The 22,733-nt window shown below is 42.6% G+C and overlaps 1 protein-coding gene across 2 annotated transcripts in view; it reads left to right on the plus strand.

Annotated features, from left to right (window-relative positions):
• The first annotated feature begins 689 nt into the window (after positions 1 to 689).
• Positions 690 to 22,733, plus strand: part of LOC122811194 (protein quaking-A-like) — a 466,526-nt gene continuing 444,482 nt past the window's right edge. Inside the window, exon 1 of one of the 2 annotated variants that reach the window (XM_044082883.1) lies at positions 690 to 1,126. In XM_044082883.1, coding sequence (XP_043938818.1) covers positions 979 to 1,126 — 148 coding nt within the window. In that variant the 5' untranslated portion in view covers positions 690 to 978. The remainder of the gene's footprint in view (positions 1,127 to 22,733) is intronic. The other variant, XM_044082875.1, reaches the window with a different exon arrangement.

Genomic DNA, 22,733 nt, shown 5'->3' on the forward strand with positions numbered 1-22,733 from the left:
CCTATTTGAACAGCAAAGCAATCCAGTCTTTAATGAGTAGTTGAATACCTACAAGAATAGAGCAGACATAGCGGCAACACAGGTAATAAAAGACAGTTTCGCAGTAACCTTTAAACTACACGTAGTAATAGTACATATAGAACAGCAATGCCAGCTTTTGCGAGGTTCGCGTGTTTTTCATTATTTAAACTTATTTATAAATACTCCAACAACGTCATTTAGTTTCTTTTCCATGGATTTGGAGATGGCCGCGAAGCCATCATTCCTCTTTTAAATACGGTATAGTATAATTTTCAATGATTCACGAACTAGCAGACGACTACCTAAAAAACGTTATACAACACTTCAGATGCGTTGTTTTGTTACTAATTTGTTTATTCTTAACATAAACATCAAAAACATTACTACATAGTTGAATCGCTCAGCACAAATCACAGCGATAACTAAAGTCGCTTCGTTAAAAACCGTGACAGAAACACTCCATTCCTTTACTCTAACAACCTATCAATCATGTACTGACTCCGCCCTACGATCAAAGGCTTCTTTTCTATAGGACAGCGCTAACGCCTATCTTTTTGTAGTAATAAGTTGCCCTTCAACTGTTCGCAGTTGTTTATGTAGTACCGGATTGATAGGTGGTAAGAGCGTCAATCAGAGAACGGGCAGTGCCTTTTGCTCCACCCACTCCCCCCTCAGGAATTCGAGGGTAGGCTGTTGCCGCTGTTGGCTGAGACTTGGAGTTGAGTTGCGCGAGTTCGGGTTGTGAGGCTATTGCTTTTTGGGGATTTTCACCGTGTAGCGGCGCCGCTTTGGGACGGTCTGGGGATTGTTAGGAGAGCAAACACTACAAAAACGTCTATAGATCAACAGCAGGAGCACTAGCGAGTTCTGGGTACACGGTATCAGCTGGGGAAGTACTGTAAACGAAGTTTGGATTTAAGAAGTAGGGCTTGACTCGCACTCTTGTGATTTCTCAAAATGATGGTCGGTAATGTAGAACCCACCAAGGAGCGACCGAGGCCGAGTCCTGACTACCTTATGCAGCTCATGACTGAGAAGAAGCTGATGGCGAGCTTGCCCAACTTCTGTGGCATCTTTACACATTTGGAGCGACTGCTGGACGATGGTAAGTCTGGAGAGGTTACCAGTCTTGCGTGTTGTTGAGGGGCTATAAAGCGTTGAGCTGAAAGCCCCAACCTTGTGAATTGTGTCATAGTTCCTCTTCACGTAACTTCGACGAATTGAGTGGATATGGCGCTGTTGAGTTACGTACCACGGCCTTTGGGGAGAATGTGTACCTGAGTTCAAGTGCGTCCAGCCTAGCTGTGGGGTACCGGGTCCTCGGGGCCCAAATGTAGCCTCAGGGAAAACGATGTGTGGAAAATATATGTTTTGACGATACTGGCGTGCTACATCTACATAAACAAAAGTTTTCCCTCGTCCTACAGCTGTAGGATACAGTAGTGTCATACGTTTAGAAAAGACCGTTACTTGGGTTGTTTTGGGGATCGGGGAGGATATATATTCCTGATTATCTTGTTGGTTTGCATCATCCCCGCATATATAGTTATTTCTCAAGGACATGTTATGTCTAAATTGTAGGGAGATCAGTTTTAAGTTCGGTTAGTTGGATAAGTCCGTTTTTTTTTCTCCATTTCGTTAGCATTTTCTTTTATTGTTTTTGTGTTCCACTCGATGCTGTTGTGCTAACTTTATTTTGGGCTTTGTGGCTGTTTTGTATTGTAAAGCTTTTGTGATGTTACTAGCAGAAGGTCTGGATCTGAAAACCACTATTGAAATTAGTGATAACATTTTACTATCTCCTGGCGATATAGTGCCGATAGATGGCGCCACACGTGACTGTTGTGGTGGCTTCTGTTTGTGTTTCTACATTGATTTGACAAGACTCGCTCCCTTTTTTCCTCTTGTTAGATGTTGAACTACTATGGATTTGGCTGATTGCAGAGCTGCGATCACTGCATAGTACTGCACCAGGTAGCTTGCGAGTTTGATTGCTCTGTATGAATTTGCAGTAGTTTATTGTGCAAATGTGCCTTTGTTACAGACTACTTTGGATCATTTGCACCACTCCTGCTACACAGGGGCACACCCATAGTAAGTGCTCATTGGTGAGCGCAGTGTTTACCCACTTTGGCGAATTTGTTTTTAACAACCTCTCCTGATGCATGGTGGCCTTGACACAGATGCATCGGAATTTGTCTTGGTGCCACAGTGAAGGGAATTTTAGGCGTCTAACTTTGTACTGTCCACGGTAAAATATGCAGACACGTTTCTTAAAAGTGCAGCTAGGAAAGACTGGGTTCTACACACACTCTTCTGTGTCTCCCATGATCTTTCTGCTAGTATTCTAACACGGTGATTCACTTAACCTGCATTATCTCAAGTTTTGCGAGTCTGGTGAGCGTTGTTTTTGGGCTGCTAGTAGGATCTTACTTGCTGGGAGAATTGATCCCCTCAATTCATCTCCTTTTGCTGTTAACTGACCTTGTGTCACTGCGCCTGTTAAATTGATACATGACGTGGAATATTTTTGGACAGTGTCCATAGTCTTGCTTTTTTATGGCAGAAGTATGTTTGTATGCACATCAGCATGTATTTTATGTATGTGTGTGTGTATATAATGTGTGTGTGTACATGTAATATAAAGATGTATGTATGTGCGTGCCTTCTGTGGAAGGTAGGGCGCCGGGCTGGCAACTCGACACCGTGAAACTCCTCCACTGCCAATCATGAGCGGACAGATGATCCGCTGTGGCTACCCCTAACCGGGAAAAGCCGAAAGAAGGTGTGTGTATATATACACACGTGCGTTTATAGACATATGTTATATGTATTGTATATAGATAACACAAAGTATATTCAGTCGTGTGGTATATGCATGTTAAGGTGTGTGTGTATGTATAATAGAGTACCTCTCAACTGTTCCTGATTTTTCACTTAGATTTTAGCTTCTTCCCTCTTAATCCCCCGTTTTAATACTGGTGACTTTTTTTGGAGAAAAGGTGGTAAAGTGTACTCTATTAGAGTTGTAGACTCTTACTTCTGAAAATGGTTAGCTGCTAATTCACATTTAAATTCACATTTACCTTATTCTGTTGATGCCCTGGGTTATTAGTACTACACATCCCTGATTTATTTCTGGATTTGATAACTGGTTCATGGAGAGCCATGGCTGTACATATTTAAATGAAGTTATGCCTTAACAGCAGTTTTTTTCTCATTGTGTACCTAACAAACCATGTTTTGGAGTGCATTTTTGTTAAAGTGCAACAGCTGTTTAAAATATTTAATACATTCAGTGGATGGGACAATTTTGCAATTTCCTGTTTAAAAAAAATCCTAGACATTGGTTCCTAGTTACAGGCAAGTCACGGACACTTAAGTATTGACATTTACTGCTATGGTGGTGATTGTAACAATTGCAGTTTTTTAAATACTTTGTCATGGATAGTCCTGATCCAATCATTTATTGCTTTGTGATGCATTAGTTTTATGATTTGGTGAGGTTAGTCACACTAGGCTAGAGTTCTGTTGTCAAGGGGAGAATACGAACTGTGGGAAATGAGCATGGGTAACATGGGACGCCCCCTTACTCATACCTGGCAACGAGGAAGGTAACATGGCTGCAGAGAGCAAAGAGAATGGACAAGCACATGGTCGACAAGATGGTTGTGACCGAAATTGAGCTGGGAGGGTGCTGTCAGCAGTATCTGTATATGGATGGGCAGACTTCCAAATGGGAAAGTGGTACTTTCCATGAATGACTCTCTGAAAATGCCTCTCTTGTTGGTGCAGTGTCGCAAAGGAATGCTGTGCTGTCACAAGAATAGGAAGGATTGTCAAGGAGTCAAAGGTTGTCTGTCTTTTGCGGGTACCATTTAGAAGACATGTTAACTCATTGAAACTTGACTGGCTGCCTCTTCTGAGTTGAAGTATCTTTTTATTTAATTTTATTAGCTAAAGGGGTCATGGTAGGTGCATTTCTCTGGAAAGATATCTTCGCATCATTTGGGAATTTCTCTTCCTCCAGTTAAACATTTTTGGAGGTTTCCACTTTACCTGTGGTGGAGGGATGTTCTGCTGAGAATTTCTTATCAGTTTTGATTTTTTTTGTATGGTGTGGGTAAAGGTAAGAGCTTGTAACATATGAACTCCAGAAGCTAAAATATTTAGGTGATTTAAAAGGGAAATATTGCTTGAGGATTATTTTGCACAATGTTTGATTTCTGGAGTGTTTAAAGTGAGGTTGTACAATATACTAAAATTTGTTTTCTTGGCATTTTAAATTGTGCAATATTTAAACTTCAGTGTTCAAGATATAAGAAAAACCCCATACGTTGATCCAAAATGCATTAGTATTTGAAAGGATATGGTTTTTGGTCCTTTGGCCAAAGTTTGTGCTCTGTGGTGGGTTTTTGTGACGAGAAGTGTATGCTTGCACTGTACTGTATTTGGGACACTGTTTATGGGAGGAGGAAAATTCACCTTTGGAGAAACTTATGGTGAATCTTGTCATATCACTCTCACTCTCACTCTCTCTCACTCACACACAGCTTTTTATGATCAGAAACCCAATCATAATTCTGTGTGGTGCTTGGGAACTTTGTGTATGTAACTAGTAAAGGGGGTAGGAACACTGGATGGTTTACTGTTTTTTCAAAAGCTTTGCAGGCCACTAAAGCAATTTAGGCTTGTCAGGCGGGCAGAAATGCAGCATCTCACTGTTCTAATCGTCAAAAACTGTTGGATGTCCTTCTGCCACACATTTTTGTATGTGTGGCAGAGCAAAGCTACATTCATCTGTTCTTTGCCAACTGTCACTGTCTGCTTTAGTCCTGCTTAACAATATGCAGTTGTCCATCAGCTTTTGTTCATCATCCCTAACACCATTAAGATTGGGGATTCTAATATCTTGCCTTTTTCCTGGCTTTAGGGTCATGGCACTTAATGCATTGCAAAGCTGTTGTAGTGGGTGGTGACTTAACATCTTCTTAAACTAAGGGGCACTGGCTGTGATGCAAAAACTAAGCTCTGGTTATACGGTTAGCAAAACTGAAGATATTTTTGGTAACTGTTTAATGAGCTAGGTAGTTTGTATTGATGAAGAAGGGTATATTACCAAACCCCGTGGAATAGTAAACATTATTTCTTTCTGAAAAGTATGTGTGTAATGAAGTACTGGAAGTTTCTGAAGAATTTAAATGTTACTGTGGGTGCTTTCAATTTTTTTTCTTCTACGTTGCAGTTTTGAAGAATGTTTGTCTGTGCCCTTACAAGAAGAGATGGTATTATTTTTTAATAAAACTATAGGTAAATGGCAATAACATTATTTAAAGTACTTACTGAAATAGGATGGTCTACACCGCTCATTGAAGTGTTTCCTCATACTGGACGAAGCCTTTGCCGCCTTTTTAGATACTGCTCTTTTAATGAGAATTCCATTGTAGCAAACTGATCCTTCCATCTTGGCAAATGTATTTGGGATCAAATAAAGGTGATTCTGCTCAATGCCAGAATTTTAAATGACCAGATGCCTCACCTCGAGGCACTTCTGCAGTTGTAAGATATCCATATATGTCTAATCACTGCAACCTGGTTTACTTGCCCGGGAAGCATTCTTTCCATTCATACCCACGTTTAGCGCCCACCACGTTGTCAAACGTAATGACAGTTGTAGTGGTGTATCCTTTCAGTCTATATCATATCAAATCGTATTTCCAGAGACCCGCACATAGAACTTTGTCAATATCACACAGAATAAAATCACCCCAGTTTGAACCTATATCCCTTCCAGTACACCAATAAGTTCATGCCAGCTTTCTAAATGTCGCAAATCAACTACCGCAAGAGACTTTAACTATCCTTCAGTTGACCTGAGTTGCCTACACCACCAACACACAGGATATGTACTTTAATTTTTTAGATTTTTTTTTCAATTGACAGAACATTTTTCTGTACTCGGTATCTTACAAACTCATAGTGTAATCAGAATTTGGATTTCACACCTACCAATCTTCTCAAATTCTTTCAGGTTTTCCAATTCTGTTTTGATAGCATCACTCTGGGCATTGCCTCAGTTGATTCACAAAGGAGTCTTATATACCCACCTAATATGTATAGAATTGGCAGTTATAATGGGAAGTTTTTAAAAGCAAATGATTAATCTGAAAGAACTGTTAGATCAGATAAGGCAGCCCATGAACTCTGGTTGGCATCTAAACCCAATGGCAATGACCAAAACTTCCTGTAGTTGTATTAGAAGGCTAACAGAACTTGTACTAAATGAGAACCTACTCAGACCTTGTAGTCACCGCCAGTATTCCAGTAAATAACTTTTTACACTTCCATTGCTACTCTGTTCAAGCCAAAGCTCATGGATATCGCTTCTAGTGACCAACACTCTTATGTAACTCCTTTTGTTCTTCATACAGCCCGAACTTGTTTTTTTATTTGTATACTTGGAATTACTGTAGCATCCATCAACAAAAAACTATTTCTGTTCTCATTACTTCTACTACATGATATTGATACTGTTTTTTTATTTTTTGCGTTCCCTATACAGTACAGATTAGGATTGGATGAGGCCCACCCACTTTTTGGTAGAAAGCGATCAACTCTCTCACATTTACCCTAAGTGCAATTTCACACTTCTGACACATGTAGAGTTCCTGCCTAAACAGCTTTCTAATGAGCTAAAATTATGCGAATTTATTTTTCGACCTACTTGTCACCATTTTTGAGAGATGAACATTTTATTAATTTTATATTGCACAATTAATTTGACGTGCAAATCTTATTGTAATAACTCAGATTTCTATTAATATAATTTATAGTAGACAGATCCCAACTATCCGTGTGATTTATCAGTGAAGATGAAATCTCTAACTTTCTGCTTACTGGTTTCACAGATTTCACCTGTTTTTTGAGAGATTTACATAATTTTAGTTTGTATGCATTCTTGCGTATAAAATGGTCAAACGCGACTCGATTATAAGTGCAAAATTTTTCCAGCATTGTGTAAGCTTTCATTTGACATAGTGAAGTACCACATAACTACATTAATAAGTCAAGAAAGTGTTTTATTAACATGATGTACACACACTATTCTTCTTTCAGGCCTTTCCCAGTTTGGGGTTGCCACAGCGGATCACCTGTCCACTCATGATTGGCAGTGGAGTTTTATGATGTCTAGTTGCCAGCCCAGCGCCCAACCTTCCACAGAAGGCATGCACTTACGCCTAGTGCCAATTTAGAGTATCCAGTCTATCTACACCATGTCTTTGGCATGTAGGAGGAAACCGGAGCACCCGGAGGAAACCCACACGACCACAGGGAAGGACATGCAGACTCCGCACAGAAGGCACCCCAGCCGAGTATCAAACCAGAGAACCTCTTGCTGTATATACATAATTGCATATTCAGATTGGTAATCACTGTGTCAAATGTAAGTTTTCGTTTAGTACTGTGTGTACTCTCATCTGTCTGGATCAAGGCTTTACCTTTGTTATTAATATAGTATATGTTTGTAACTTAGCATAAAAAGTGATTTTTTTTTTATCACTCTGAAAGCATTTGGGTCACCAGCCATTCCTGACCTGTGTGCTGACTTGTGAAATGCTGTTCTATAGTGTGACCTGGAAAGTGCCTGGTGCATTTGCATAAGCATGCATATTTTATGTGCTTTATTTCTAATTAAGTAGACCTGCCTGCAAAGCAGTGGTAATTGAACACCAGTTCTGAGTTATTCCATTGTTATGAATTTGGCAGAAATGTGAAAGTGACACTGTTCACATCTTGGCATACAAATCATGCCCTTTCACTTGATGAAAAATTGCCAGAAGTTATTCTTGATTGTGTGCGGACTTGGCTTGTGAATTGGTGCTCCGACTAGCTACTGGGGTTGGCAGTTGCTGATATGTCTGCCTTAAATAACTTATTTTTTTTCTGTTGCACAGGTCACTAGTCATTGTTTGCAGTGTGTATGACTTGTAGGTACTACTTCCAAGGCTATGTGGTATTAATGCATATTTTTATTTTTCTAATGAACAGATTTGCAGATAGGTGGTCATTAGATATAATGTATGACTGACAGTTTTTCCAGTGTTCTTGCATTTTGATACTACAAAGTACAGTATATTCTCACCAGTTGCCCATCCTGGTTGGGTCAGCAGTTACAGGAAGTCACAAGAACACTTCATATCTTGCTACCAGACTGTTGACATCCTGAAGCACAGACAGTTCAACGTGTGTATGTGTAGACACAAAATTAAGTGAGTGTACACACAATAAACCATCCTACTTGTGTGGTTATATTACACTGTGGCACAAATCATTAAACTACAGTAATAATCACAAATGTAAATATTTGTTAGCATTAGTGAGCCCAACACAAAGTAGAAACATTAAGCTGAAAAAAATACCTTCTCACATAAACCCACTTCACACAGCATCAAGCAGTAGTTGCTTAGATCTTTACTGTTAATCAACATAGTGGTAGTAAAAAGTATCGTTACGCAAGTTAACAGATCTGTTGACAGTAGTAAGAATGCTTAAGTGGCCTTTACCGCTAAATGTGAAACTGTTAACGGCAGTAATACAGATAACAAAAGGCAGGGGGGGTATTCTTATTCAAACATAAACCAGCTGGAGAACAATCGTATGCCCACTGTATAGATTAAAACAATATTTAAAGTAACACACTAGTTTAAAAAAAAAAAGCAGCAAAGTGGCTAGGGTTTTGTTTGGTTTGTCTTTTCGGCTTTTCCTGGTTAGGGGTCGCCACAGTGGAACTTCGGTCTGCTAATGATTGGCAGTCAATTTTTATGGTGCTGAGTTGCCAGCCCAACCTTCGGTATTTCAACATATGATCATTAGGCTTTTCTGACATACTGTTGTACCTTGTACGTTTTGTCAACTGGTGGAGAAGGTGATCTGAAGTCAGAAAGTGCAAGTGTAGAACATGATACAGTAACAAAATAAGCACTGAAAGGTTAGAAAATATAGCACATTGTGATTGGCCCATACTAAATATATTGGGTTTTAAATGCAATGAAAAGTTTAGCACAAATTAAAAGTATATACTGAGCTGCAGAATGTAATTTTCGTATTGATCGCAGTAAATAAAATGCAAACTACATGACTATATCGTTCACAGGGTTGCAACTGAGATGCAGTTCATTGTCTTAATAAAGGTTGTAGTTCAGCAGTAGCGTTTGTGATATGGGGGTTAAAGCCTGTCGAGGACACACTAGCCAGGCACGAAGTGTTATGTAGCTCGAGCTAAGTTGACTAAGACAAGTTTGGGTGCAGAGCCCTTTAGAGATTTACTGATTGCTGAAGAGCATGTTCCCTTGAGGCTTTTGAGGGATTGACTGTTGGCTTGCGCTTCCCTTAGCTGGACAGTTCCCTGTAAGGGGGGGCACCTTCCACTTTCTTTTTTACTGATTTAATTTATTACTTTTTCAGGAACGTTATTTTAAAGCTAGGAGTGCTGTTTTTAACACATTGTCTTGAGACTATAACATGCTTAATCAGCTAGATAACATTACTTTTAATTTCGCCATAGAAAAATAGTTTGAAAGTGCTTTGTACTCTATTTTTGCTATCGAAAAACTAACTTTTGTGTACTGATAGTTTTTCTGGCTTTGTTGGTGTTTTTTTCCCAGGATATAGGCACCATTTGCGGCTTGACCATGGAGCAGATTCACTCCCACTGTTGACCCTTCTTCCAGCCACCAAAAGAAAAAATGTTAAGCAAACGGTGTTTGTCACCACAGCAGGCTAGCAATTTGCATTAGCCACAGGTGGGTGACTCTGCTGTGGATATTTGTGCCTCAAACCACTCATCTTTTACCCTGGATCTCTGGTATAGCACCTGCGACCGCCATGTACAGGGGGTAGTCGTGTCCTCTGTGGCTGTTGGAGGTCCCCTTGGTGAGCAAGGGAGAAAATCACTCTTCTCGGTCCCTGGAGAGGGAACAGGGAATGCTTCCCTGTTGTATCAGAATGCTGGCCCATGCCTTTCAATTATTCTGCCAAGTAATGCTGTGCATGTTTGTTTAGGGAGTCTTTTTTTTTTTTTTTTTTTTTCTATTTTAGTATGTCTGATGGAAAAGAGTTCAGGAAGTGTAGGCTTATCTCCTCAGCTCATTCTACTGAGCATTGAAAGGTCAGCTGGAAACACACGCGCACACACACACAAAGTTCTGTTTCCTACTTCCTTACTAAAAACTGCACCTTTATTCAGTTGACTTTACTGCATCTGTGCTTATTCCTACTTTTGTTGGCTTTTTGCTGCACATTCGTAGTGTTCAGTTGCATTTAATCTGCTTCATTAACTGTTGTTTGTTAGTAGCCTGATTACATTGCAACTGTTGTTCTAAGCCTTTTAGTTCCAATTTAAGCTCTTGCACTCCAAACCAGTTATTTTCCATTAAGAAGGTTGGTGGTCTACACGCTTGTGGCAGGAGAGGATAGCCTCACTTCTCTGAGCTGGGAATTGATGGTTTAATTCTTTTTTTTTTTTTTTTTTTTTTTTTCCTATTTGTCTAGAGTCTTTAACATTTCAATCTCTGTGTTGCTGTATCTGCTAAACATTACAAAAGCTAGGACTAGCATTACCATATATCCACTGTTTCAGCGTTTTTTTTCACTGCTTTGAGTATTTCTGTACTTTCTGACCTTTGGTTCTGCTGTACTAGGAGTAGTGGTAATAGAAGCCCTCATCTGGCCCAGGATTGTGTAAAGGAATGAAGAGTGCCATACTGATTGGCCACAGAGCCTTGTTAGTGTGTGTGTTTTATATTAAATCTGCTGCTGTTTGAGCATCATCGCAGTCTACGCTTGGCTCATGACCTACAAGCTCTGATTTTTACCTACTAGAGCATCTAGTTTGAACATTGGCAAGCGTTGCACATAGTTCCTTGTGTTATTCATATTCAATATTTAAATTTCCATCACTTTGTAGAAGAGCAGCAGCCATGGATATGCACTTTCCGACTCTCTGTGGTCATTCTGGTTGAGATGGTAATTCTGAAGCATTGTAGCAATTGCCTCATGTACACAGACAGCCCACTTATTCTTAAAACAGTGAGAGAAGTATATATACTTTTAGAAGCTGGAGGCAAAACTCTCATACAGCCATAACTAATCCTATAGAGGTTGTCTGGGACTGTTGCACGTCTACTGCTCAGGGGAAAAACCCCGCACTTAAAACTACTTATGCTGAGGCACTTGCAAGTATCCTTCCTAAAAGACCAAGACCTCCTGTGCAGCACAATAAAAAAAAAGGGTCCTTTGCCATTATGTAAAAATAAAGAAGTTATGTCTTGCCATAACGTTCCATTTGTGTTGTAGATATTTGTTCATTCATTACTATTAGGACTTCAGTTCCATCCTCTGAACTGATATGGCCATTTCCAAGCTCACGCCAGCCAAAAACTCTCCGCTAAGACCGACCCATAAGGCCCCTCTCCTAGTTGCTCCAGATCGAGTTTGCCCACCCCTATATAATAGACGTAGTAAGTAGAAAACAAATAGTAGAAGGCTATGTCTGAGCAAATACCCTAACCAGGAGTTCCTAAAGTCCACCAGGAGTCCAGGCAGGGGGAAGGGGGGGGGTAATAAATGAACAAAGGTCTACAACACAGATGGAACGTTATGGTAAGACACAACCTCTTTATCTGATGTTGTAAATCTTTGTTCATAAATTACTATTGGGACCGATTCCCCAGCTACTTGAGTCCTGGGTGACCCTGAGGAAGGATATTCCTGAGCACCATAGTACCAAAAGATGCTCATCCCCTGGAGGCCAAATCCAGTTTTGTAATGAGAGATTAAGGTATGAGATCTTGCCCAAGTGGCTGCTGCACAGATATCATCCATAGAGGCTCTGGAATGAAATGCTACAGAAGTAGCAATAGGTCTGGTAGAAAGAATGAGCCTTTTATTCTGGAAGGTAAGGATAGCTTATTCTGTTGGTAGATAAAGGTAATGACGTTTTTAAGCCAGGAAAGGATAGCTTATTCTGTTGGTAGATAAAGGTAATGACGTTTTTTTTAAGCCAGGAGGATAAATTCACTTTGGAAACGGGTTTACCCAATCTGGGTCCTGCAAAGGCCACAAACAATTCATCTGTTTTCCTGAAAGATTTAGTCCTGTCCAAATAACAACGAAGCTGCCGATGCACATCAAGGGTGTGCAAAAGGTACTCCCCCTCTATTAGAATGCTGAGGGAAGAAAACCGGCAGGTCAATAGATTGGTTGGTTAATGGAAAATCCAGAAATGACCATGGGCAAGAAAGAAGGGTCAGTACAAAGGGACACCCTATCCGTGTGGAAGGTCTCTTGACACTCGAGGCCTGCAGCTCGGATATTCGTGAGGTAAGTGTTACTAGAAGTAAAGGGTTTCCATGACAAAAATTTAAAATCTCATAAATCAAAGGGCTCGAAAGGAGGACCTGTGAGAGATTGAAGTACCAAAGTCAAGTCCCAGGGTTCTAAGGGAGGTTTGACCGGAGGTAACATGTAATACTCCTTTCAAAAAAGTCTTGCATATGCGGTGTGACATGATCGAAGAATTATCAAGTCCATTATGAAAATTGTTGATTAGCTGCTAAATGTACAGTGATCATCGATACTGAGGCTTCTGCATGTAAGAGTAGTTTGGTATTGTAGGATCTTTTGAATGGGGATAGAGAAAGGGTCCCAATTTCTGATCTTTGGGCCAAATAGACAACCTAGTCCATTTAAACTTTCTGGTGGAAGGTTTGTGTGAAGCTAGAAGAATTTCATGAACAGAAGATGGGATATCAGGCAGCCTGGCAATCATTGGAAGTGGAGGAACCAAGCTATGAGCTTGAGACTCTGGAGGTTCGGATGAATCGGTCCCTGAGGATGAGATAACCGGTCTTGGAAACGATCCAGGATCCACGGGCTGTGAATCAGATGAGGCCATAGAAACTGGAACCAGACTTGACTGGGCCAGTAGGGGCAATGAGGATCACTTTGCTTCTCAACCTCTGAGCTTTCTGGAGAAATTTTGGAATTAGGGGAAATGGGGGGGGGCATACAGAAGACTTGGGGGCCAATCATGTGTTAGTGTCCCTCCGTGGTTCCCCTCGGGGGGGGGGGGATCAGGGCAAAGTAGCTTCTGCATTTGTAGTTTAGGAGGGAAGCAAACGGATCGCAGCAAGACTTGCCCCAGTGTTGGAAGATCTGATCCGCTGTTACAGGTTTGAGGGACCACTCGTGAGGCATCAGGATGTTCCTGCTCAGATTGTCTGCAGTAAGGTTGGAACTCCTGGGAATGTGCGATGCTATAAGAAAGCGATTGGAAGCTATTGCCCAGTGCCAAATCCTCATGGCTTCCCGACACAGGGGGTAAGACCTGGTTCCGCCTTGCTTGTTGATGTACCGGACAACTGACATGTTGTCTGACTGAATTGCAATGGTCCCAGAGGATGGGGATGCATGGAACACTTGCAACGCTAAGAGAACTGCCTTCAGTTCCAGGACATTTGTGTGCAAATTGGCCTCCATAGGGGACCAGGTGCCCTGGACCATCTTTACCTGGGGACTCCCCCCCCAACAGGGAAGTGTCCATGGGCACCATGGCCATGGGCTGGGGAAGACAGAACAGTCGACACCAAAGATTCATTTGTGGTTTGATCCACCATAGCATTTCTTCCTTGCAATGGTTTGACGTATCATGTGGTCAAGTGGGTGAGTTACAAATGACCATTGTCTGGAAAGAAGCCACTGTAGGATTCTCATGTGCAGTCTCACCAGTTGTGCTAACGTAATGGCAACCGGCATGGAGCTTAAGAGTTGCAGTACAAGACATGCTGGTACATAGGTCTGAGGAAGAAGGTCTTGGATTTGGTGTCTTATTTTCGAAAGCCTGTGAGGGGGAGAGAAACTTGACATGATGTTTTGTCGAAGACCGCTCCAGTAAATTCCATTGTCTTTGCTGGGGACACTTGACATTTGTCCTTGTTGATTGTAATCCCCATGCGAGGTTCTTTTTGGTGCCAAAAAAGACAGGGGACTGGAGACCAATCCTGAATCTCAGCCTATTGAACAAATTTATCAAACCTCAAAAAATTCCGGATGGTCACGAATACAGTCCATTCTTCCCTTCCTAGGGAGAGACAAACTGGATGTGCTCTATAGACCTCCAGGACGCATACTACCACATAAAGATGGATCACCGCTGGAATTTTTTGAGGTTTGATAAATTTGTTCAATAGGCTGAGATTCAGGATTGGTCTCCATTCCCCTGTCTCTTTTGGCACTAAAAAGAACCTAGAGTAGAACCTGGATCCTACCTGGTCTGGTGGGACTGGTTGGATGACTTTCTTTCTTAGCAGCTTTTCTATTTCTAAGGCTGCCAATTCTCTCTGATTGGGTGGTACATCTGGGATTCATTTGATGGGTCTGGGAATTAAATTGAATGGTATTTGGTAGTCTCTGGATATGGATGTTATTCTCTGCACCCAAACATTGGTAGTAATAAGATGCCAGGCTGGTAGGTGTAGAGAGAAACTACCCCGACTGCTTCCACATGAAAGCAACCGGGCTGCTGCTCAGGAACGCTGATAGGGTCTGCCAGCGAAAGAATCTCTAGCACCCTGGTTACGCGGACCCCCTATACCTCGAAAGGGGCATCTTCCATATGAGATGCCCCCTCTGCCCCGGGGGGATTTCTTGAACCATATTTCTCCTCCCTTCTGGTTCCTGGAGTAGGACCTCTGGGGTTTGGAAAAGCGTATGCCCACAGCAGACAAGGTCTTTCCGTCTTTCTCACTACGTGCAAGTGTGTCTCGTACTTCGGGTCCAAAAAGTGCAGATTCGTCAACAGGTGCATTGACTAAGGAAGATTTTAAAGGGTCTGCGAAGTCGCACAACCGCATCCAAGCATTGCGTCTCATGACGCTGCCTGATGTGGCAGCTCGAGCTGCCCCCTCGGTGATTTGAGATATCAAACGCATCGAGGAGTTCGAGATGATTTCAAGGGTAGCTAGCTGCAAGGCAGCAGTGTTAATCACCTCATCAGGCAGTACCCCCACCAAAGAGGAAGACATTTCGGAAATTAGGTCTCTTTGCGGGCAAGTAAAATGTGCCAGATAGTTCAGCGACCGAATGGCGAAGTTAGCTGAAGCATGGGTCTGCCTCCCTAGTCTGTCCATGGTCCGGGACTCCCTGTTTGGAGGATGGACAGTGCAACTGTCTTCTGCCAGTTCCCTCTTGGTGGCCGCCGTTACGACCATAGAATCAGCATTTAACAGCTTGGACAAGTGAGGCTGGTCTTCAGGTGTAGATAAAATTTTGTCTGGCCTCCGGGGGACAGGTTCTATGTTGTCTGGGGCCTTCCAGGCATGTTGTACAAGGAGTTTAACAAGATCTGTCGGTGGGGTCACCCAGAAAGTAGATGGTCTCTGGATGCGATGTCATCTGGGGGAGACCGTGGGGACCCTTCCCCCCCCCCCTCATCAGAGTCTTCAGTGATGGATTTCTCTGGGGAGTCAAGGTGCTTCCTCTTGCACCATTTTTCTGGGGTGGCTCCTCAGTAGGATCTTCTGAGGAGGACTCTGGAGATGGGGTTCCCTTCATGGGGGGTTCTTGTGACTCCTGTGCCCGTGGTCCCGAAATAGAGGGTTGGGAGAGGTGCATGCTGGAGGGAGGGTTCTGATACTGATGTCATTGGTGCTGGCTGCAAGCCTTTGGAGTGAAGGACCCTTTCCATCATGTGGACAGCAGGCCCGCCCTGAGGAGCTTCAAGAGGACTGGAAGCTGTCGGAGCTGTGGGCATAGATGGTGCCAGGCTAGGTACTAAGATACGGACGGTGCAAGCATTGCTCAGAGAAAGCAGATGTCGCAACGGTGGTCAGTGCCGACAGGGGAAAAGCTGTTGCAGCTGAGACAGTATGCACCAGAGTGGACATTGGTACCGAACTCTCTGGGATCTGGGTAGAGAGCGGAGGAGGATAAATGGGGGAAGATGTAGTAAAAGATTCCGAGCCAAGAGGGATGGAAAGTCTAGTTGGAATGGGCGATCCCTTGGCTGCCAGAAGTTGGTCCACAACCCGCACTAAATCTAGTTCAGGAAAAACTCCTAGTGGATCTAAAGGAGGTTGCCGAAGGAGAATCGGGTCTTTCTAGGAAGGGGCTAAACCTCTGCCCCAAAAAAGGGTTGTAAGTTGGAGATTTTCTTGTCCTTGGCAGATATTAGAGTTTTGGAGGCGAAGACGCCGGTACAGTCATCTGAGCCAATGTCTGATCCAAGGACCACTCCAAAGTCAGTGGTGCCGAGGTTGGAACTGAAATAGGGGTGAATGTCATGGGTGGCACTGAGGGAGAAGATGTAGATCATGATGCCAGAGAGTTCTGCGCAGAGGGTACCACCGAAGCAGAGCAGACTCTGTTCCGTAACTGACAGAACTGCAGGAACCAAGTGACTGACTCCATTTTTCCTTATTTTTTTTGGTCTTTGGAGGGGGTGAGACCTCTGACCCAGATAGTCTCCGAAAAAGGTGTCTTGATTTAAACCTTTTAAAAGTTTATTGTTCTGCTAGTGTATGCTTATTAAAACTAGCACAAATGTCAGTCAACTTTAATATGATCCACGCCCAAACAGTAGACAGAGCATGTGTATCCGAGTTGGGCATCTTATGCCCACACTTGTCACACTGTTTAAACCCCAACTTTACTTTGTCTAACATAGTAAGGCAACAAGGCTGTTCTGTAGGAAAAAAAACAAAGTAAGGGAGAAAAAAGGTAAGAGAATACCAACAATGATATTTAAAAAAAAATTCCACAAGCGGTAAGGAAGGGCCTGTCAAAGGCAGGAGAGAGAGAGACCGTACCAATAATGGTAGAAATTAAATTACCAAGGTAAAGGGTGAGAAAAGGCTAAATTGGCTACATTGACTAAAAAATAAACCATTTTGAAGAGAAACTCTTAAAAATAACAATTTTCTACTTGGCTTTGAGAGAGATGGCTAGCATGTCTGAGTAGGAACGTGGCAAACGAGATCTGGAGTAACTAGGAGAGGGGCATTATGGGTAGGTCTTAGCTGAGAGGTTTTGGCTGGCGCGAGCTTGTGCCGTATCAGTTTAGGGGACTGAATCGAGGTCCTAATAATAGTAATTAATGAACAAAGATTTACATCTTCAGATACTGTATTAGACTGTAGGTGTGGGTGGTCTAACGCTGTATCCAGTGTCCCTACTGCTAAGCTCTCAAGGCAAACCAGCATGCAACCAAATTTCCTAGTTGTTGGTGATCCTGTAGTGAGGCACACCAATGCCCCCTACCAGACTAAGGAGAGGGTTACGATTAGCTGCCTTTCCGGGGCTAGGATCTGTCAAGTCATAAGGGCGCTTTGGTCATTGAACCACAGCAATATGACTCTTAGTTCATGTGGGTGTTTTAATGACCTGAAACGTACCTCCCTTGACTATGTGAGGCATTGCATGATCAAGTTCGCTGATTTGTCTCAGGCAGGTATGGGGATAGCACTGAGCAGCATGCTGGCTTCTTAAAGGATGATGCCATGTTGCCAACAGAAAATTGATTTTTAACAATTGGCAGGGTTATAATGCATGTCACACCTTTAGGCCTGCACATGAGGGAACTAAAGCTGTGGGAGTCTGACTAGTCTGGATAGGCGGCTGTTTTCAATGTAATGTATGACTCACTGGAACTTGTACGTGTACAGCTTGCCATAAAAAAGGTCTTGTACCATGCTACTTTTCTCTACGTACTAGAGAAACTTCATTGTTAACCCAGTACAGTTTTTGTGGGTGATGTCTATCACTCTCTAGATTAGGAATTTTTCAACGCTTCTAATGAACAAGCCTAGCGGGTCCTAAACTTCGTAGATACCATTATCCCAGAACAGTTGGTCTAGTCTACCAGGGCTACAAACATCCTTGACCTTGTACTCGCAAACGGGGGGAGGGCAAGTTCCTCACCCGGTGTAATGTTCTCACTCATTGGGTCGAGTCTGACCATAAGGTAGTGTTTCTTGAATTAAATCTGAGGGCCTAGAGAAACCAAAAACCTTTAGGGGACTATTCCAAAGCTAACTTCTCTTTACTAAGAGGGGTTTCACCTTTGTCCCTCATTGACAAGGGTGACGTGCTGACTGAGATCTCTTTTGGGGACAAACTCTTGGCTAGGCTTTTAAGGGCCCCGGGGCCATTAGCCTAGTAACCTCCGATGATCCTATAGTCAAAATAATATAGTTTAGTGAATTCATACTAAATCCTAGCAGTTTATGAATGTATTCCCCTTACTCCTGTAGTAAAGCCGTCTCAGAATTGGTTTGTATAATTGTCACAGGTTGCTGTATTGTGCAGCCCCAGTTGTGATAACGAGCTTTGGACTTCATTGTTTAAAATTAATCTATTGCTTGCGTTACACACTTCTAGCAGGTCATTGGCTAGTATTCAGAGATCAAAAACAGAACGTTGGGGAAAAAATGAAGGCTGCTTATACTACTATTTTAAAACTTGCATTATTCTGATGCTTGCTACAGAGCGAGTGGCAGTCCTGCATAACATAGCACTTCTGTTGTGTTGTAGCATTCTGAATTCAGCACAAAATTAATATGAAATGAAATTAACAAAAAATTGTTTTACTAATGTTTTAGCTTTGCAATGCCTATATGCTTTCCTGCTAGGTAGTAGCAAGTGAGGAAGTCCATTTCCCCTCTGTCTCCTGTAGACGTCTGGGGGTGATCTGTGCCTGGCTTACAAGACATCCATAAAATCACACATGAATATCCTGCATATTCGTAGGTCAGACAGTGTTGGAGTACAAGATCTTCTGACTGAATTGTCTGTGACTTAAACAGAACATACTGGAGAGAGGGAAAGAGAGAATGTCCCAGAGACTGCCATCCATGGAACAGGCTTCCCATCTATGTGAAGCAGGGATCATCCATTACCAATTTAAGTGTAACCTAGAGCAGTAGATGGGGAATAAGAAATTTACTTTAGGCCTGCCACCCATGTCCCTTATGAACAGAGGTGGCATGTAAATGCCTAGCTCTCATGTCCTGTTTGGATACAGGATGATGTCATTATTTCGGGAAAAATTGGTTAGGCTTAAAAAGCCCCCTTTGGTCATTAGCATCTATGAAAACCTGTTTAGTAAATTGTGTTATAAGACAGCCCCCCCAGGTACTATTCACTTCAAATTTGGATAATAGTAAGAAATTTGTGCTAGCTTTAAACTGAATGTAAAAGATAGGAGTAGTTCAGTTAGAAAAGCTTTAATTCACTCCAGCCACTCCATTTCAGGCTTTTTTTCCTTTGTGCTTGGGTTCTCCTTTTCCTAACCAGGCTTGTAAGCCCCCTACCTAGGACGGCCAGTCTAAAGGAAAGCTAATCATGTAGACCGGGAGCTGCTGTTCTATAGTTCTCTCTCCCAAGAAACCCAAGTCTCTCTTGCAACTTCTCTCTTTCATCCTTCCTTCTTTCTCTCCTGTTGCCATCCTGTCACTGCTTCTGAGTTGTCCTACCTCCCTCTTGTTGCATCGCTTCACACTCTTTCTACTCCAGTTCCCTCTGTGTGTGCCCCTCTCTCTGTTTTTCTGTCTTCTCTCAGTGGTATCCTTTCCTGCCTTCTTCTAATGCCTTCATGCATATATCTTTTCATGATATGCTGCTATCTCTGTAGCATAAGCTATCTCGGTCATTATTGCTACAGCCTCTCCAAAAGTCTGGAAGTATAATTCGATTTCTGTTTGTCATTGTAGACTACTGCTTGAAACAAATGTTTTATCATATTTTTGTTGTATAATATGTATTGTATCTGTAAACCCCCCCCCCCCTGCCCCATTTGTGATCTTATTCGCCTGGGCAGGCCTGCATATGGTCCACTGAAAAGTGCACTAACCCAGTAAACCTATAGTCTTTGCCCTGTCACTTTCCAAATACGAAGTAGTTCAATGAGTGGTGTCTGAGGGGGTCTCCACTGGGATCACCTGTATGTAGTATAGTGTTTGTGAATTGTGTAGAGGTTTTGTGAGTGTGTCATTTGAAGATGTACTTTTATGAACTGCTTAGAGCTTTGTAGCAGTCCCACCCCTACTCCACTCTGCACAGTATTTACGATTAGTGCTCTTAAAGCTGCAGGCATTATGACTGCTGTGTACACTTTTTCACCATTTGCTAAACACTTATTCTATCCAAAAGTGTGCCATGCTAGTTCTCTTCCCCATTTTTAAATTGTTTTACTGTTTTCCCAGAATGACCTTGACCCAAGTTAGCATTTTATGCCGTTAAGGTGTGGCAGAGTTTCTTGGTTCTCTTTGGTTGATGAGTGTGCCTTCTCTTTCCTTAGACATATTTGTTGTCCGATTTACATGGGGGGGGGGGTAGTGTCCTTTTCTCTCTCTACCCTGCAAGATTGACCCCACCTTTTCCTGTTGCTGTACCCTACCCTTTGCTTAAGTTTGGTTCACTTCTTTGCAATTTCAGGGCATGATTTGCATTTATATCCCCGAAGAGATAGTCCCACCTTTTTGAAAAGTCAGATTAGGTGCCCATCTTACTTGGGGAAGGTGCACCCTGGGGACCACTGCAAAATTTGCAAATGATTTATTCCTCTAATCCTGTCTGTATCAACAAGCAGCTTACATACATTCAGATTTTTGAGCACTTGCCTACATGTTCAATTGTGTGCTATTATGCTAATTTGTTCAAATGTCAAATACTCCTCTGCTAAAAAAAGTTGTAAAGTAGCAGAACATTTCCCTGTTTTGTACTCTATTTAGAAGTTTACTGATTTTATGCTGTAGCTGTGAAAAATGTTACTTTTTATCTCTATTGTACTGGGTGGGGGTGAGCTTGAGCTGCCTACTTTACTCATGGTTGGGATGAAGGCTGCTGAGCCTGTAGCATTTGGTTTAGGTCTCTAGAGCATGTAGCTGTGAGGGATTGGGATTTCTTTAGGTGTAGCATATCCAACAGCTCTGGGTTTGACATAGCTTTATATGTTAGGCAGAGATCACCTCGGAGTAGGCGATATGCTACGGAGTAAAGCTGGAGGCTTTTTGAGACTCTGTGTAGGGCATTTGTTTGAGGCCAGCAATCCTCTTTGTGAGGTACTTTTGTGGCCTTTCCAGCTGCTGCAGATGTCTTGTGAGGTACATTACAAAAGGGGCGTTATACTCCATATAATGGGTCTAATCAGTGTCTAGTAGAGAGGAACAATGACTTTTTTTTTTCCTTCTCCTGGATGAGAACCCTTTTATGATGAGGTGTGCCACATAGAAGGACTTCCTGAATACTGTGGTGATGTGACTATCAAAGGAGAGACTACTGTCCACCTGGTTCCCAGGGTCTTATCACACATTTGGTGTTAATTGCTGCCTATGTGGTAGTTCATGGGTACAGACTTTTTACCAAAGGGAATGACAATGCACTTTTTGGCATTGAGCTTGAGGCCATGGCTCTGACACCAGGCATCTGAGGCCCTTCTGTAGGATGTCCACATCATTTGGAGACTTGACTATATGGCTCCTAGTTTGCCGTAATCTGCAAACTTCGTTAGCCAGAGGCCTTCTGTGTTAGCCTGTACTTCAAGAAGTAGATACCAAACAGGAGAGGTCCCAAGACGGAACCCTGTGGTACTCCACTTGTCACTGCTTTGAGGTCAGATTTGGAGTCTGCAACTTTTACAATGTGGGTTCTGTCAGTGAGCCAGTTGGCAACCCATCTTGTGACATAAGAATTTATACCTAGTTTTAGCTATAATTCCAGAATTGGGGATGGTGTCGAAAGCCTTGCAAGGTCAAGATATGCTGTGTGAACCACCTTACCCTAATCTATGGCTTTTGTGACTGCCTGAAAGAAGTCAGTCAGGTTCAGGAGGCATGATCTGCCTTTCACAAACCCGAACTGGGTGGGATCCAGAGTTTGGTGGTTACCATTGTCTTTGTTAAGGAGTTCCATGATGATGCATTCCATAGCCTTGCAGACCAGGCTCGTCAGGCTAATATGTCGATAGTTCCCAGGATCAGTGGTGGCTCCCCCTTTGTGGAGTGGGATAACTGTTGCTGTGCGCCATTCAGTGGGCACAAAGCCTGATGCGAGGCTATTATTGAACATGGTGCTTAAGTGGGGAGCCAGTTTGTTCTGAAGTTGGTGTAAAACGCAGCCTGGGATGTTGTCTGGTCCCATGGATGTTGTGTTTTTGGCTTTAGAGAGCGCAGCTTTTACCTGCGTAGTTGTGATTACAGGGACTCTGGATTCTTCCTGTGTAGATACGGGCCCTTTAGGGGGTGAGGGGGAGGGTAAAGTTAGCACTGAGTCTACCAGGATGTTGGCAATATCAGTTGGTTCTTTAATTTTCGTGCCGTTGTGCTGTAACGCGGAGCAGATCTGGGTGTTGCCATCGAGATTCTTGACATAGCTATAGAATGCTTTGTGGCTGTCCTTAGCATTAGTGGCGATTTTGTTTTCGTAGCTAGCTTTGGAGGATCTTATAAGGATCTCGGCTTCTTACTGAGTCTGACCAGGGAGCTCCTCCACTCATGGGATTTTACTCTCTTGCAACAGTTTCTTTCTTCTGTTGTACAGTTTATGGCAGGGGATCATCAGATTGGCTTCCTTTTTTCGAGGATAGCATCTTGGTTCTGTTTTGGGATGGCATGATCCATGCACTCGTGTAAGTGCTTATAGAGTGCATTTGTTTAGGA

The sequence above is a fragment of the Protopterus annectens genome, chromosome 1.part1 (genome assembly GCF_019279795.1).
Source record: "Protopterus annectens isolate FY-2018-M chromosome 1.part1, PAN1.0, whole genome shotgun sequence".
NCBI classification, from domain to species: Eukaryota; Metazoa; Chordata; order Ceratodontiformes; family Protopteridae; genus Protopterus; species Protopterus annectens.